The 18,235-nt window shown below is 43.6% G+C and overlaps 1 protein-coding gene across 1 annotated transcript; it reads left to right on the top strand.

The window, feature by feature from the left end:
- Positions 1-1,720: 1,720 nt before the first annotated feature.
- Positions 1,721-6,732, top strand: crema (cAMP responsive element modulator a). The gene is made up of 3 exons (XM_080011472.1): positions 1,721-1,812; positions 5,486-5,642; positions 5,981-6,732. The coding sequence occupies exons 1-3, from the start codon at positions 1,782-1,784 to the stop codon at positions 6,123-6,125; spliced, it is 333 nt and encodes a 110-aa protein (XP_079867598.1). The 5' UTR covers positions 1,721-1,781; the 3' UTR covers positions 6,126-6,732.
- Positions 6,733-18,235: the final 11,503 nt, after the last annotated feature.

Genomic DNA, 18,235 nt, shown 5'->3' with positions numbered 1-18,235 from the left:
AATAATATAATGTATATATAATATATTATATATAATAATAGTATAATAGTATAATATGTATATAATATATTATATATACATTATATAATAATATAAAGTATATATAATATATTATATATAATAATAATATAATAGTATAATATATATATAATATATTATATATACGTTATATAATAATATAAAGTATATATAATATATTATATATAATAATAATATAATAGTATAATATATATATATATAATATATTATATATACATTATATAATAATATAATGTATATATAATATATTATATATAATAATAATATAATGTATATATAATATATTATATATAATAATAATATAATAGTATAATATATATATAATATATTATATATACATTATATAATAATATAATGTATATATAATATATTATATATAATAATAATATAATGTATATATAATATATTATATATAATAATAATATAATAGTATAATATATATATAATATATTATATATACATTATATAATAATATAATGTATATATAATATATTATATATAATAATAATATAATGTATATATAATATATTATATATAATAATAATATAATAGTATAATATATATATAATATATTATATATACATTATATAATAATATAATGTATATATAATATATTATATATAATAATAGGGTTAGGGTTATGAGTAAAACCTGCCTTCTACATACTGGTACTCTTCTTGACTTACTTTTTACTTTTGTTGTCGTTATTCATATTATTACTGTTGTTGTTGTTGTTGTTGTTGTTGTTGTTGTTGTTGTTGTTGTTGTTGTTGTGGGGTTAAACGATACTGGTTGTCAATGTCATTACTGTATTATTATGGGGTTGATCTGTTATTGTCTCTAATGTTGTGGTTGTTGTTGAGTTCTACCTGCGTTCCAGCGTTGAAAATACTGTTGTAATAACTGTCATCAAATAATGATGAAGTGAATGAAAAACTAAATTAAGAAAGAAAACAGAAAACACCCCCCCCCTCCCCCCCTCTCTCTCTCCTCATCCTCTTGTTTGTCCAGCGTCTCCTCAGTTGCATCACAACGTGTAAAAATACCCTCCCTCCCTCCCTCCCTCCCTCCCTCCCTTCTCTGGGGGGAGAGAGAGCGTGTGTGTGCGCGCGTGTGTGAGCCACCAGGAGTGATGTCACAGTGACGTCATCGTCCTTAATCGTAATCTGCTGCTGGAGTTCCAGGGCGACCATTCTGCTCCGGAGAGAGAGAGGAGGGAGGGAGAGAGAGAGGGGGGGGAGAGAGAGAGGGGGAGGGAGAGAGAGACAGGGAGGAGAGAGACAGAGAGAGAGAGAGAGAGAGAGAGGGAGGGGGAGAGAGAGAGAGGGAGGGAGAGAGAGACAGGGGAGAGAGAGAGAGAGAGAGAGAGAGAGAGGGGGAGAGAGAGAGAGGGAGGGAGAGAGAGGGAGAGGGAGAGAGAGAGAGAGAGGGAGAGAGGGGGAGAGAGAGAGAGGGAGGGAGAGAGAGGGAGAGAGAGGGAGGGAGAGAGAGGGAGAGGGAGAGAGAGGGAGAGAGAGGGAGGGAGAGAGAGGGAGAGGGAGAGAGAGGGAGGGAGAGACAGGGGGGGAGAGAGAGAGAGAGAGAGAGGGGGAGAGAGAGAGAGACAGGGGGGAGAGAGAGGGAGAGAGAGAGAGAGGGGGGGGGGGGGGTGGGTGGGGCCTCGGAGAGGAAAGGTGGAGGAGGACTCAAGGGTGAGAGAAGGAAGTGAGAGTCAGTCAGGGCTGGATTACTGGAGCAAGCAGATGGCCGTGACGGGGGAGGAGACGGAGTCAGGTACTACTACACACTGTGCTACTACACACTGTACTACCACACTACTACTACACACTGTACAACTACACTACTACTACTACACTGTACTACACACTGTACTACTACACTACTACTACACTGTACTTCTACACTACTACTACTACACTGAACTACACACTGTACTACTGCAGTACTTTATTGGTTGTTGTTGTTGTTGTTGTCCCATGAGGTGTCGTCGGCGTTCTGGCCGCGCCTGCCAGGAATAAGTATTTTTACGAGATTATAAAGAGAAAATACACACACATACAAAATTATACAAGTTATAAAAGTACAAGATGAGACACAAATACAAATACAGGACATTTCTACTGAAGTGCAATGTAGGGGAGTACTTGGGGTTAAAAGTACTTGTCATGTCCCGTGCCCTGATCTAAGAGACTCTAATACTTCATGAAGCTGAATGTAACGGAGTAAAAAGTACAGATATTTGAAATGTAAGTAAAAGTACATGCGCTTCATTCAAACCAGCGCGTCTCCAGCAGCTACTGTTGAGGTCCAAGGTGTTTGAGGACCTCAGATGGAAAATGTCGTCGTTGCGTGAAGTGAATCAAGGCGTCAAAGTTCTCTCGTTTGGTTTCATTTCGCGCCACCATCTTTGTTCCGGTCCGCGCGCGCGCACACGCACACGCGTACACACGCGCGCACACAATAACCGCGTTCTTCGGGCGTCACGTCGGGTGACGTCATTCTGCTGAACACACGAGCAGGAAGTGCGTGCGTGTGTGCGTGCGCGTGTTGACGTCACTCCCTCTTCCTGGAACGCGGGGGGGGGGGGCGAGAGACGCACACGCTGACGTCAGCACAGCGCGAGTCACGCGGGGGGGCGTGGTCACACACACACGCACTGAAAACAGCACAGACACACACACACACACACACACACACACACACACACACACACAAGCCTTTGTTGTGTTGTGTATGTATATACATATATATATTTATATACATATTCACTATTAGAATTGATTACAGTGAATATATATATATTAATTATGAATACTATATAATTATATTCAAGATTCAAAATTCAAGATTTTTATTTGTCACATACATATACATACTTCCATACATATATGCAGTGAAATGTAATGCAACGCACCCGGTGATAGCACACAATAAGTCCTAGGAAAAAGTACTAAAATAAAATAAAATAAAAAGTAGAAAATTCCTTTCTAATAGACCGACTAACTGACTCCTAAAACGTAATACAGTAAGTGGAATACTTATAGAATAAGATAAAAAATATATAGAATAAAATACAATAAAAAATAAATTGAAATAAAATGGAATAGGTTGAAGGAATATGGCTATGTATATACAGATATGTGCATTAAAGTGGCATGTGAATTAAAGTGGCATGTGAATGTGAATAGTGTGAGGTAGTGTTTGGGATAATACAGCACAGTATACAACAGTACGGCGCAGCAATACAGCATCACGAACAACCCTGAACAGTGATACAGTATGCAGTACAGTATGCTACATACAGTACAGTAGGTAGTGGAGCCTAGTGCATGGCTCAGTTAGGACCCCTGGTGAGGTCAGCGTTGACAGTTCTAATGGCTTGAGGGAAGAAACTCCGTCTCAGTCTCTCTGTTCTCGCTGCGTGACTGCGGAGGCGCTTGCCTGACCGCAGCAGCTGAAACAGTCCGTTGTTGGGGTGATGAGGATCCTTCATGATCCTACGGGCTCTGCTACTACACCTCCTGGTGTATAACTCCTGCAAGGGGGGGAGGGTAGTTCCAGTGGTACGTTCAGCTGAACGCACCACCCTCTGCAGGGCCCGCCTGTCCTGGGCAGTACAGTTCCCAAACCAGGCAGTGATGTTGCGATGATGTTGCCTATATAGTTGACATTATATTTAAATATATATATCGTTTATATAATTAATATATATATATATTTACATATAATATGTAAACGGTAACAAAAGTATATAACAAAAACATTGTATAAATGACTAACAACAAATAAAGATAAAAAGGTAAATATGCTATCTGTAAATATACCCTTTTCCTTCTATTGTACTATTATTATTACTACTACTACTGCACCTATTTCTACTACCACCTTACCATACTACTAGTATAGAACTACTCGTACGATGACTACTACCACACTGTTACTACTACAGCTTAAACATCTCATCTTATCTACTATTACTACTCCTACTACTATGCTATTATTGCTACTATTACGACAAATATAATGGTGTTAGTAGAAATAGTATGACTACTACTACTACCGTCATTATGAGTCGTAGCGTTAGTAGTCTTGTTACTATTATTAACAATATAATGGTAGTAGCAGTAGTAGTATATTGAAGTAGTAGTAGTAGTATACAGCAGCAGTACTAGTAGTAGTATTAGTAGTAGTATGCAGTAGTATATGAGATGCTGGAAGGTACTTTTTCCTAAATTGCCCAGGAGCTAGGCTAGTTGATCCCATTTAGAACCATGGGTTGAGCTAACACGGTTAGCGTGCCACCCGCCGCCGCCTCTCCCCGACACACGGGGATGAAACGGGCGTTGACCTTCTGGTCTGAATCCGGGCAACACGGACAAAAAGCTCATTTCCCCCCAAAACACGGAGTATCGCTTCGATAATCAACTTTACCAACCGTTACCACAGAGTTATGACATCGCACAGTTATGACATCACACAAGCTTTTCTTGCACCCGACCGATGAACTCAGGAATCCCGAATAAGTGCAGGTTGAAGGGTGAGTCCTTCACCTGGCCTCCTGACACGGGAGATCGGTCGGTCTCATTTGATTGGTTCCCGGGGATGGATTCTTCACCAACCATCTTCCCGAGGCCACGCCCTCCTCATGCCACGCCCTATCGACCGGCGCAAACGGGCGGGGTCGGGGGTCCGTTACGCCGGTGAATAAAGGGTTAAAATGACGACGGGGGCGACGTTCCACAGGGTCGTGGGATTCCTAGAAAGTCGGACGATTTGAGGAATTTGAGACGTTTTCTTCCCAAAAATCTTTGGCCGATCAAAAAAACCCATTTGCGTTCAGTATCCTTATTGATCCGTCTACCGCGAGTCCAACGAACGCCCCCGACTCAAACCAAAAGTTCTTCGTCCCATCTGAACGGAGAGGCGGTGAAAAACTCCTCTTTTCGTCGGACGTGGAACTTTGGGAGCTTGCTCATGGAAAGTCCTGGAATTTGACCTTGAATCCAAAGCGGGAGGATTCCACCCCTAAACAAACAGTTTGGAAATTGGGATTCAGCGTGACGCGCTTATTCAGCGACAGCGACCGTGACACCGCACGTCACCAACTGTTTACCCAGCAAATTATTATAATGAAACAGAAAATATTGATCCGGAGTAATTTTAGAGCCGGAATGTCCGGTTTCAGGTCACGGCGACGGCGTCGACCTTCACTGAACAACAAACAACTCATCTCACGGCAGTTTCCAACGTTGCTGATGTTAAACCTGCGTGGCGCGGTCAAGCAGCGGCTGCGGACGACAGCGCGGTTCCCTTTGTCCCACGGCCCGGTGCTGTTGTCCGCCGCCGGCGCTTGACCACGCCCCTCTGTCCGGCGGAAGTGGAACCGTGATGAGTTTTTCTTTTTTGTTTGTTTCTTTCCCCCCTTTGCATCCCCCCCATCCCCCAGCCGCCACGGGAGACATGCCGGTGTACCAGCTGCGCTCGCCCGGCTCGGGCCTGGCCCAGACCATCGTGATGCTGGCGTCGCCGGGCGCCATGCACAGCCCGCCGCCGCACGCCGAGGAGGTGACGCGCAAGAGGGAGGTCCGGCTCATGAAGAACAGGTGGGCGGGGCTCTCACCAAACACGTGTAGGCGACCTGAAGTCAGGTAGCGAATGGGAACGCCTCAACAGGCCTTCAAGGGGGGCGGATGCAGTGGGGCGCTCAGTGGGGAGCCCGCGCTGCGTTCAAGTAAACTCGGAAAATTGCGCTGCGTTTCAGAGAACCCGGGGTAAAACGAGCCCGAACCGACTAAACTGGACCCCGTGTATTGCTGCCTTTAGCTGTATTTATACATTTTTAATATTGTTATTATCATGACGTGATCATCATAGTATTATTAATAATAATAATTAGTGATCACAATATTGTCCTCCGCTGTGTCGCTCCTCTCCTCCGCAGGGAGGCGGCTCGCGAGTGCCGCAGGAAGAAGAAGGAGTACGTCAAGTGTCTGGAGAACCGCGTGGCGGTGCTGGAGAACCAGAACAAGACGCTGATTGAGGAGCTCAAGGCGCTCAAGGACATCTACTGCCACAAGGCCGAGTAGCGTGCACGTGGGGGGGGGGTGCACGTGAGGGGCCGTGCACGCCGACGGGCAGACACAGCTGGAGAATGAAAAACACAAACAAACTCTGGAGCAAAGACCCAGGGTGGTGAACCAGCACTGTTGATGTGAACACACACACACACACACACACACACACCAGGGTCCGACACAGACTTTGTGGAAGTGGTTGCCCACGTTGGCCATCGTGCCTCAGCTGTTGGTTGCCTGGAGCGAAAAAAGAAAAATAGAAGCAGAATTGTAAAAGCTTTACACTGAATTTGAGAAACAGCAAGAACAAAGCAGAAGTCCATCCATTCCAACCAGCAGGGGGTAGTGATAGTGATCCTATATAATAATCATAATAATATTAATAATAATACAAATAAATAAATAATAATAATAATAATCACAATCATAATAGTAATAATTTTAATAACATTCATAATAATAATCATAATAATCCATATTTCAATTTTTCATGGGTTTCAATGTTTTGGAACCATAAAAACAAATGTTTTGGTGAAAGTTTCAAAACATGGAGGTATATATAGAGATAGAACAGATATAGAACAGATAAAGATATACTGTAGATAGAGTTATATATATATATGTATATATATATATATATATATATATATATATATACATATACATATACATATACATATATATATATATATATATATATATATATATATATATATATATATATATATATATATATATATATATATATATATACATATATATATATATATATTTAGTTACAGGGGGCAACCAGACCACACAAGATGGTTGAAAATGGCTTAAATATGGTTTCATGGGACAACTGGGCAACCGTTGTTGTTGGGCCCTGCACACACACACACACACACACACACACACACACACACACACACACACACAGAAACACACACACACACACACACACACACACACACACACACACACACAGAAACACACACACACACACACACACACACACACACACACACACACACAGAAACACACACACACACACACACACACACACACACACACACACACACACACACACACAGAAACACACACACACACACACACACACACACACACACACACACACACACACACAGAAACACACCGGCCAGGTCAGGAGGAGCCGACCAATCGAGGCAGCGGGAGGAAAACAGGAAGTGGACCGTGTTTCCCGTAGGTTTTCTACACCTCCATCGGACGCTCCGCTCCCTCCTTCAAAAAAAAAACCATTTCGCTGGTTTTCACAAACTTTTTTACGTTATTTGTCGTCGTCGTCGTCGTCATTGTTGTCGTCGTTGTTGTTGTTGTTGGGTTTGGCAAAAAAATGGTAAACTTGCAGTTCGGTTCTGGTCTGGGATCCATCTCCGTGGTTTCCTCGTGCCGAAGCGGGGGTTCCAGTTCCGGAGTCCAGACGGTCCGGGTTCGGAGGGTCAAAGGTCACCTCCGAGGCTGGGAGCAGGCCACGCCGCCCGGTCCAGCGGGCGGGGCCGGAGCCAGGAACCCGGAGACGGGATCTTTTAACTCTCCGGACCTGGAGTTTTTCATCCCCCGTCGTTTTGATCCCCAAAAGTCACATTTTAATATTCATATCTGTCTCAGCGTTTGGAGGCTTTGTCCGGCTGATTGTTGCACTATGTAAATAAAACTGGTGAAAAGCACAGAAAGCTTCTCTTGCGTGGAAGGGGTTTTATTGTAGAATAAATAAGTTTTTATGTTGTATTTTTGAATGGGTTTCAGCTGTAACTCCACCGTCCACATGTAAACAACACAGATGGTCGTTCTGTAACCAACGACTTGGGACGACAAGTGTTTATCGCTGGGATTGACGTGAATCTGCCTTGTTTTGGGCTCCCAGCCCCTCCCTTCATTCTGCTGATGCTGTGTTTTGGCTTCTCGTGCTGTTTGCGTTTTTCAAAATGTCCAGTTTGGTAAAAAGAAAAAAATCCTGGAATATTTGACGCGTTGCCATGGAAATGCCTTTTTTATATATTTTTCCTGAGGAGCAAAACACGGGACATATTTGTACATTTCTGTGATAACCTTTAATTTAATACTATGTTCAAATTGACAATTTAGATAAATGTAACAGTGAATTGATGAAAATACTATTTATTATGCAGTAATAAAATGTAATAGTAGAATATGATACCAATTATTTTTTTGACATTGATGAAAAAATGCTCATTGTGTTCAATGGAGTTTGATGGGAATATATTATTATTATTATTATTATTATTATTATTATTATTATTATTATTATCCAGCAAGTAACTGCAATTCAATACAAACTGGAAAATATTTGGATTATAGTCAAATTGGTTAAAAATGTTATTTTAATAATAGATGATGAAAAAATGCTTTAGTATGTTAAACCTTTATTTGTTTTTAGGTTTTCTCACTTTAAAAACGCACATCTTCATTTCTCATCTTCAGTGTTTTTAGACTGATCCAGCGACTCAATTAAAAAGTGAAATCAATACAGTTTGACGAGTGCATTATTTGGTTTTATCTCTCAAGACACATTTTATGGATGAAACAAATATAGCATGAACAAAAAATGCATCTTGATTACAAGGGATTTATAACACAATAGTTATTTACTGAATGGCTTTCAGCATGTTCATTTTTAACTTTTTGTGTAGATTTCATCCCCCACTACATCCCCCGTTTTATTAATGTGTTCTTTGTTTCCGTGGCAACGACTTCAACCATTCCACAGGTGGAAACAGTAACTCAACAATCATCATATTTTAATAACTATTTCATTCCAGTACGCCGCTTAGCTTAGCTTTCTCAGGTTTCCACAGATGGCAAAAAATGTAAAGTCCAAGCACCGGTTTGATCGGAGCGGATCAATGCGTCTGATCGGTTCAGTCGCTTCTGCGTGCAACATATATAATATTAGGCCTTAAAACTGTTAAAATCTTAATAAATTGTCTTAAATAGTCATTTAAATTCATGATCACTTTCAATATAAAACATTTCTTCTGAAATATATAAAGAGAGATATATGCATTAAGAAATCGATACGTTTAAGGCCAAAACACTTTTACATTTATATTACTGGGATTTTCTGCAGATTTTAAGTTAAAATGTTGTATTTTACAATATAATTTAATGTATGCTTTTTTTTTTTTTTATTGTAGTTGTAGTTTAGTTTAGTTTAGTTAATTGTAGTTTTTTTTATGTAATTTAATTTTCATCTTGTTACACTTTTTTGAATTTGAAGATAGATTTGAGGTCACTCTGTCGGTTTAAAGGGCCTAAACGTTTGCCCCATTGGACTCCATGTAAGCCCAGTGACAAGCTCAACAGAATAAGAATAATAATATTATTATATTAATAATTAATATAACAGAATTCACTTTTATTCAAAATCTCTTTCTCGTGTGCATGCATCAAAATCAACACATTCATAACACATACACGCAAAGGCAATTTGAAATCAATTTGAACTGAAATAGTTTGTTTGACCAATGATGTGTTTTGTCCATGAGTGGATCCTTTAATGAAGCTTCAGACTGAGAGTTGTTTTGACCCCCCCACCCCCCTTCCTCCACCCCCCTTCCTCCACCCCCCTTCCTCCACCCCCTTCCTCCACCCCAGCAGGAAACAGGAAGTCAGATGCAGCTCCACATGGCTGTGCAGAGCAGAGCGCGACACGTTCACACAGTGGGGGGTTCCACCTGCTGAGAAGCTCTGTGGCGACCCCTGCTGGACGACAGGCGCTACTGCAGCAGGGGCCTGCAAACTTTTACAATGGAAGACAATTTTTAATTTATACAATTACTTCAACGTAATGCATTTAGTATTTTTTTCATTATATAATTAGCTTCTTTGCAATTCAGTTTCTGGGTGATAAAAGTTTGTCGCTGGTAATGCGAGAAGCGGCGGACGATGGGCGGAAAGCGCTCGGGATTCTCAGAGACTACCACGCCGGCCGGGGAAAGCCGTGTGTATTTATCCTCGACACAGGACTGACTTCACTCCAGAAGTCATTCAGTGAGTGTGACCAAAGACATTGTAGGTGCAGAAACGGCCATCACAGCATTGTCAGACACTGAGTGACGGGGCTGTTACTCGCAATGACGTCGAAGGGACATTCCAGAATCATTCAAACCGCCGCTCGTGACAAGCTAAGAGAGGTGGCAACGCCTTTTCCCCGAATTAAAAACCAAACTACAGAGCTTCAAGGACGCTGAGAAGACGCACGCAACAGTGTCGACAAGGTCATGGAGGCGCGAGTGCAGCCGAGCACGACCGGGGAGTGACCTGAGAGCTGAGATGCTGTGCTTCAGATGTGGCCTGAGAGGACACACAGCCAGAGTTGTCAACGCATGCAGTGGTGCACAGTGGTCAGTGTGAAAAGCACTGCACATGGTCAAGGTGAAAGGTCTGATAGTCGATACGGGGCCAACTTCGCCCACATCATCATCGCCGATGTAGCGAGGTTTAGAAGGTGGACGATGAGTTCCAAGCCCTAGACTCCTTGCGTGTTGGCCAATGGCACAAGGTGCAACCGAGTCGCGGAGCACAGAGGAGACGCTGGGGTTTTGCTTGCTCGACGGCGGAGGGCAACGCTGAGACAGGCGTTGTACATCCCATCATACCTGCTGGACATCCTTACTGCACAAGCAGACACTGCCAGCCGAGCGACCATAAATCCCAGCAAGGGAAAAACGCACTGAGACGGGTATAGGTTGGTGTTATTATTCACTGATCATTATTGCAGTGCATTGTCAGTGTCAGCGAGAAAAGACACTTTATGGACAACAACCATCAGGCAGAAATTGGAATGAGATGCTGCACGAGTATCTGAGTGAAAAGGACTTTGTGCAAAATCCAGCTGATCATCGTGTTCGCACAAGGGAAGCCGGAAATGAGAGAGGGATCGTGATCCTAAGAGTGAATGACTTGATCATTGCCACAGTGATTCGGGTGGGTGCACTGAAGGACCTGAAGACTTGGGTGCGGTGAACCATATTATTGGTACCGGTTTGGACCAGAGCGATAAATCTGTGAAAATGTCACTGTGGTGGATGGGATGGCTTGAGCAGCCACACCTAAAAATCACAGCCAAAAATCTTGAATCTTGAACCTGATGCTCGTTGGTTGGGTTAACGAGCGGCAGGTTTAAAAACCCCATCCTCACACACACTCAGGAGCCCTGTGTCATGACATGTTCCATCTGCTCCCGACTAATTCCACCGAGCCTCGGCTCTACAATAAACTGGTGTTTACAACCCCCTGTCGTCTGTGTCTCTGTGCCGGGGGGCCCTGAAAATGTCACTTGGATGGCGTGTGGTGGCGAAACTAGCTCTGAACAGGGACTCTCTGGCACGGGAAGGGAGACAGGAGGGCCGTCTGAAGACGCCTTGGAGCCACCAGTGGGCGGGCCCAGCACCAACCCTCTCCGGACTGGCAGCAGCAGCACCTGGGAGGTGCGGCGGAGGACCGGGGGAGAAGCGACGCAGCAACCACCACAGGTAACCGCTGGCAGCTAGCTTCATCGCCCTGCAGCCAGCGTCGGGACCATCCTGCAGCCCCGCAGTCAGGCCACCCCTCAAAGCAGCCCCCGTAGCAGCCAAGTCTGGTCGCGCCGTCCCGGGCCAGCACAGCAGCCCGAGGCCCCATGCTTTCGGAAGGGAGGAGGGGGTCCTGGTGGAAGAAGGCGGGTCGACCCGTGCTGCTCCAGGGAATCCAAGTCCTCTGGAAGGGGACCTGTTAATTTTCTTTTGGCCATTTGTTTGTATAAGGTAGAGGAACCCTGGGTCAGAGCCTGTAGTTTTAGGTAAAGCAACCCTGTGTCTGTCTCAAACAAATTTGTTTTCATCTTTGTTCCGGGGGGGAGGTGTTGGGGGTATGGAGTGGCGTGAGCAGCCACACCTGATGCTCGTTGGTTGGGTTAACGAGCGGCAGGTTTAAAAACCCTGTCCACTCACTCAGGATGGGAGCCCTGCGTCATGACATGTTCCATATGCGCCTGGCTAATTCCACCTAGCCTTGTCGCTACAATAAACTGGTGTTAACAATACCCCGTCGTCTTTTGTGCCGGAGGGCCCTGAAAACGCCACTTGGGTGGCGTGTGGTGGTATACGTGGCATACGTGGAGAAAACACTTGAAAGGTTTGACGTGCAAGATTGTAAACCTCCAGCGACACCTTGTAAAGGGAAAACTGAACGGCGGCGACGATACAGAAATGCATCACGAGTGATGTCAGAGAGGAGGCAGGTGCGAGACCCCATCTGGGTACTTCACTGAGCCAACCCGAAGAGCAATGGACTCCTGTGAAAAATGACATACCCCGAAAGGCTGGGAAAGAGCTGTGTTACAGGAAAAGTGAGGATGAGAAACCGGGGCTGCAAGCCTAATAAAGCCTGGATGAGAATTGTACCTTGAACTGACGAAAAACGCAAACGCCGCCCACTGCAGTCCGTATGGCCGCGACCACACAGGCGTGCATGTTTTACAGAATTACATTACATTTAGCAGACGCTTTTATCCAAAGCGACTTACAATTGAACAATCACCGACGGACGCAGCCATCAGGAGCAATTAGGGGTTAAGTGTCTTGCTCAAGGACACTACAGCATGCTAGCAGGAGGAGCCTGGGATCCAACCAGCAACCTTTAGATCACTAGACCACCAGCTCTACCGCCTGAGCTACCATCCCCGCATGTACCTAGTACAACAGATTTGATGTGCAAGATTGTCCATTGGCAGCGACACCTTGTGAAGGGATAACTGAACGGCGGCGGCAATGCAGAAATGGATGAGTTACCTCAGAAAGTTCAGAGAGGCGGGAGGTGCGAAACCCCATCTGGGTTTTGTGGTAAGTAAACCATCACGGTATTTCACTGAACCAACACGAAGAGCAATGGACTCCTGGGAAACATGACATACCCAAAAAGGCTTAGAGCCCACTGCAGCCCATATGGCCGCGACCACAAGGTTTATCAGGACAAGTATCATTTGCCAAGGTCAACTGTGAACGACGGGAAAATAAGTTTGGGTTATTGCCCAACAGACCAGATTGAAGCAGACGTGGTGATGGAACCTGCGACACAATTCAAGTTGATTACGTTTGCAAAGTCCATGTTTGGTGATTAACCCTGCATGTGAAAAACTGATGCAAGGTGGAGCGACGTTCATCCCAAACCAGGCAGTGGTGTTGCCTGTCAGGATGCTCTCCACCGCTCCAGAGTAGAAGGACTGGAGGATATGCTTTGACATGCCAGGACTTCTACTCTGTGAGGTAAGCGCTGGAGGTAAGTTAAGGTAAGTTTCATTTAGGAGGATTTTAATGTATATTTAATACAACACAGCCAATTAATACTTATTGACCTGTAGAATGACAAGAGCACAGTTTTTGGTTATAGAGAATCACCACTGACAACTGCATCCTGACAGGCATCATCACTGCCTGGTTTGGGAACTGTACTGCTCAGGACAGAAGGGCCCTGCAGAGGGTGGTGCGTTCAGCTGTCAACGTACCACTGGAACTATTATTATTATTATATTATTATTTTTTTTTTATTCTATAAGTATTCGAATTGCTGTATTACGTTTTAGGAGTCAGTTAGTTGGTCTATTAGAAAGTAATTTTTCCTAGGACATATTGTGTGTTATCACCGGGTGCGTTGCATTACATTTCACTGTATATATGTATGAAAGTATGTATATGTATGTGACGAATAAACCTCTTGAATCTGGAATCTTGAATCTTGACAGGGCAGCTCAACTCAGGTAAAGGAGCAGGCTCCACCACCCAGACCCCCTAGCACCCCCGTGGGACTCCGGGATACCCCACGACCGCAGGCCTACGCACCATGGACGTCCCCAGAGCCGCCGGCAGACCAGGAGGACCCCCACATGTCCCAAAACACCACGACATTGCCCTGACTGAGGAATCTCAAGTATTTAATGATGGAGTTATGTCAGTGATAAAAGTAGCCCATATTTCATTAAATGAATCAACATTGTTTTTGGATATTGCCAATTGTGTTTCTATTGAGATGTAATCTGTTAATAACTGCAACCATTGGGATTTAGTGGGATTATCTCTCTTTTTCAAATTGAGTAATATTGTTTTCTTGGCAATTGTTAAGGCGATCAAAATGGGTTGGTGGTGTTTCAGTGGTGGTTCGACTGAGGAGAGGTCACAGAGAAGACATATAGACGGGGAGACTGGAATGCTGCGACCCAGAATGGTTGATAGACGTATGTGACAAATAATCTCTTGAACTTGAACTTGAACTTCTTGGTGATGTTGGTCCTGAAGGCTAGAATAGGTGGGCAGAGCCAGAAGCCATGAAAGTAGTCATCTCTGGTATCAAGGAAACAGTAAGAGCAAATGTCTTCATCCACAAAACCCATTTTGAACATTTTGTGTTCCGTGATATGGGCTCTGTGCAGAATCTTATATTGGATGAGTTGCATTTTGGAGTTGCGCGTCATAGAGAAGGTGTTGTTGCAAAAAAGCTTCTACAGGTTGATATTGGTGGGAACAGCAAGGTCTGTTTCCCACTCCATGGTAGGAAAAGATAAAATGTCATCTGTTTTTAATAAAAGTTTGTATAATTTGGAAAAGGGATTTTTTAAGTGACCTATATGATTGAGATGTTCAATCATTTGAGGTGGTTGTAGGATGTTGTTCGTCAATTTGATTTTAACTTTTAGAGACTGCTGTAATTGAAGGAATTGAAGGAAGCCGTCGCCACCGATATTATACCTTTGGATTGAGGTTGGGAAGGATATAAGCGAGTTGTTTTAAAAAATGTGTTCCAGATGAGTAATTCTTTGTCTTTTCCCAAGACATAAAGATTATTGGTCTGTTTTTAACCAAAAAATCTGGGTTGTGCCAGATTGGTGTGAATTTGTTTGGAAATAGAGTGTGACCACTGAGTTTGAGGAATCTCCACCGGGCTGACATAGTTGTTGCGATAAATGTTTTTTTAAAGCAATTATGTTTCCTTATAGATTCAGTAAGGAACGGGAGATCAGATATTGATAACTCCTGACATTCTGTTTGTTCAATGTCTCGGCATCTGGCTGTAACCATTTTATTCTAAATTGAAGATGGTTCGCTAGATAGTATCTAAAGTTTGGGGTTGTTAGGCCTCCACAGTCTTTGTTTTTCTGTAGTGTTGCTAGTTTGATTCTTGGTTTCTTGGATTTCCAATAAAATGTATTGACAATTGAGTCGAGAGTACTAAACCAATGTACTGTTGGTTGCGCTGGGGTCATTGAAAATATGGGGAGTTGTAGAGGACACTCCCCAAAGCCAAATTTGTTGAGGATTGAAAGGAGATATGTCCAATTAACTCTGTCAAATGCTTTTTCGGCATCTAAAGAAGCATTAATAGTATTTAAGTTGTTCCTTTGAGATATGCTGATCAGACTGAATAAACAGAGCATATTGCCCGATGATTGTCTGCCTTTGACAAAGCCTGTTTGGTCTGGGTGAATTATAAATGGAATTACTTTTTAAAATTCTGTTGGTTAGTGTTTTACTTATAATCTTAATGTCTCAATTAATAGGGCATATGGGTCTATAACTGGAGGTGAGGGTTGGGTCCCTTTGGGTTTGAGCAAAACCAAAATGAGAGCAGTATTCATGTGCGGAGACCTGGTGGAGGCTGACTTCATCTCTCTCCCCATTCTGATGAATAACGGGGATTGAAGTGGCCAGAAGTGTTTATAGAATTCCACTGGGTAGACATCTGATCCAGGTGATTTATTGTTGGGCATAGAGAAGAGAGCTTTCCTGAGTTCTTCTAGAGTAAGCAGTTGATCTAAGGTGGTAGCCTGCTCTGTCGAAAGTTTAGGGAGGTCGATATCATCAAGGAATGAGTTCATGTTTGAGATATTAGATTCAGTATCCGAGTGATATACTAGCTTATTATAAAAGTCTCTAAATATGTAATTGATGTCTTGTATGTTATCGTACCCTGTGGATCTTTGATGGCTGTAATAAGTGTTTTTTCTCTATCGCGTTTCAGTTGATTGGCAAAAGATTTACCTGATTTGTCATTGAATTCAAAAGAATTTGCTCTTGGTCGTTGCGTGAGGAATTGTGTCTTTTGATGGATGGATTTGATTTGATTTGATGATAGATTATCAAGTTGAGATGTAATTTTCGGGATCTCATTTTGGATTTGCTCAGTGGATGAGCGGGCTTGTTGGGAGTGCAACTCCTTTAGTCGCTGTTCGAGTTTATTTTGGCATTCTTGTCCTTTCTTTTTCTTGTGAGTGGAGAATGAAATAGTACTACCTCTTAGAACTGCCTTAGCTGTTTCCCAGAGTAAGGATGGTGATATTTCTAGGGAGTCATTCAGTTCAATGAAAGAAGTCCATTCTCTGGAAAAGAAATGGTTAAACAAACAAATCACAAATCGGTCCGTGATTGGAAATTACAATATTGGATTGGATGTATTGGGTTGGGTGGATTTCAGGATTAGTGATTTTGGACATTGCGGAGTTACTTGTGAAGAAAAGGTCAATTCGAGAGAAACTTTGGTGGGGTGGTGAATAATATGTGTATTCTCTAGAATGTGGGTTGTCCTCTTGCAGACTAACTCTGTCCTGGATGCAAATGGCATACAAATACTCTGTGTTGTATGCCCAGCATGCTGACAGCACAGGTTAAAAAAAAAAAAAAAATAATAATAAAAATAAAAAATAGAATGTGGGTTATTTGTTGCCAACAATCCCCAAGAGCAAGATCACTCAAATATTTTTTTATAGTGTCACACCAGGATTTGTGAATATTTCTGGCTTGAGAACGGTCTATCTACTGTGTTGAAGTCTCCTCCCAATATAATGATTGGGTCAGAGAATTCTAAGATAAAATATTCTAAGATCAAAATATATTGTGAAAGAAATTTGAGTCGTCCTCGTTGGGGCCATAAATATTAGCTATGGTTAATTTGATGTTACCTAAAATTCCATTAATCATTATGTTACACCCTTCTGGGTGTGATATATTGGTTTTATTTTTATATATCCTTATTATCCTTATTATCCTTATTATTATTATTATTATTATTATATCATTATTATCATTACTTATTACTTACCCATATGGTTACTGAGCGCCTTCAGCTTCAATACAAATCTGTACAAAAACAATAGGGTTCCCTCCCTTGGTGCGGGGCCCTAAATACGGCCGCAGGCGTCACTGCACGTGGTCCCGGGTGGTCACAGCAACTGCACCGATGAGATCAATTTCAATTGATCAATGGCTCCCCCCCCCACCCCCCACACCCCCACCACCAGTCCTTAGCTCCCCCCCCCACTCACAGTTATCTCTCTCTCCCCCCTCCACTCACAGTTATCTCTCTCTCCCCCCTCCACTCACAGTTATCTCTCTCTCTCTCTCTCTCCCCCCTTAAACTCACAGTTATATCTCTCTCTCTCTCTCTCCCCCTCTCCCTCTCCCCCTCTCCCCCTCTCCCCCTCTCTCCCTCTCTCTCTCTTCCCCTCCCACTCACAGTTCTCTCTCTCTCTCTCCCCCCTTAAACTCACAGTTATCTCTCTCTCTCCCCCTCTCCCCCTCTCCCCCTCTCTCCCTCTCTCTCTCTTCCCCTCCCACTCACAGTTCTCTCTATCTCTATCTCCCCCCCTCTCTCCCCCCTTAAACTCACAGTTATCTCCCCCTCTCCCCCTCTCTCCCTCTCTCTCTCTCTCTCCTCCCACTTGCACCGGAACTTTTTCCTCTCCAGCACCGCCCGGCTTCCCCCTCCATTCTCCCCGGAGTGCGGGCCGCAGAGCGCGGCGTGCGGAGCGGAGCAGCGTCTGTGCGCGCACGGAGCCCCCGGAGCCTCCACGGAGCTTCCTGTCCCCTGGGTGTGCGTGCACCCGCATGGCGGTGTGAGCACAGACCCCTGGCTCCGGGACCTGTTTTTTTTGAATTTTTAGTTGTATTTTTGTTGGAGGAGAGAGAAGCTGAAACGCTGCAGAAAGCCGGGTGACAGGAGCGCAGCGCCGGCGTGGCGGACCCGCCCTCAACGCGCTGATCTTCGGGATGAGTGGGATCTGAGCCGGGTGGAGGTTCTGGTTTGCTGTGACAGGACGGAGCTCCGGCGGAGGG

This window comes from Zeus faber, assembly GCF_960531495.2.
Source record: "Zeus faber genome assembly, chromosome: 12".
Taxonomy (NCBI): domain Eukaryota; kingdom Metazoa; phylum Chordata; class Actinopteri; order Zeiformes; family Zeidae; genus Zeus; species Zeus faber.
Note: the sequence above shows the minus strand (reverse complement) of the source record. Positions and strands in the feature narration are given on the sequence as shown.

Coding starts and splice junctions, on each gene's coding strand:
- crema (XM_080011472.1), top strand. CDS start 1,782: ATGGCCGTGACGGGGGAGGAGACGGAGTCAG. Junction 1,813..5,485: donor GGGGGAGGAGACGGAGTCAG/GTACTACTACAC, acceptor CCCATCCCCCAG/CCGCCACGGGAGACATGCCG. Junction 5,643..5,980: donor GTCCGGCTCATGAAGAACAG/GTGGGCGGGGCT, acceptor TCTCCTCCGCAG/GGAGGCGGCTCGCGAGTGCC.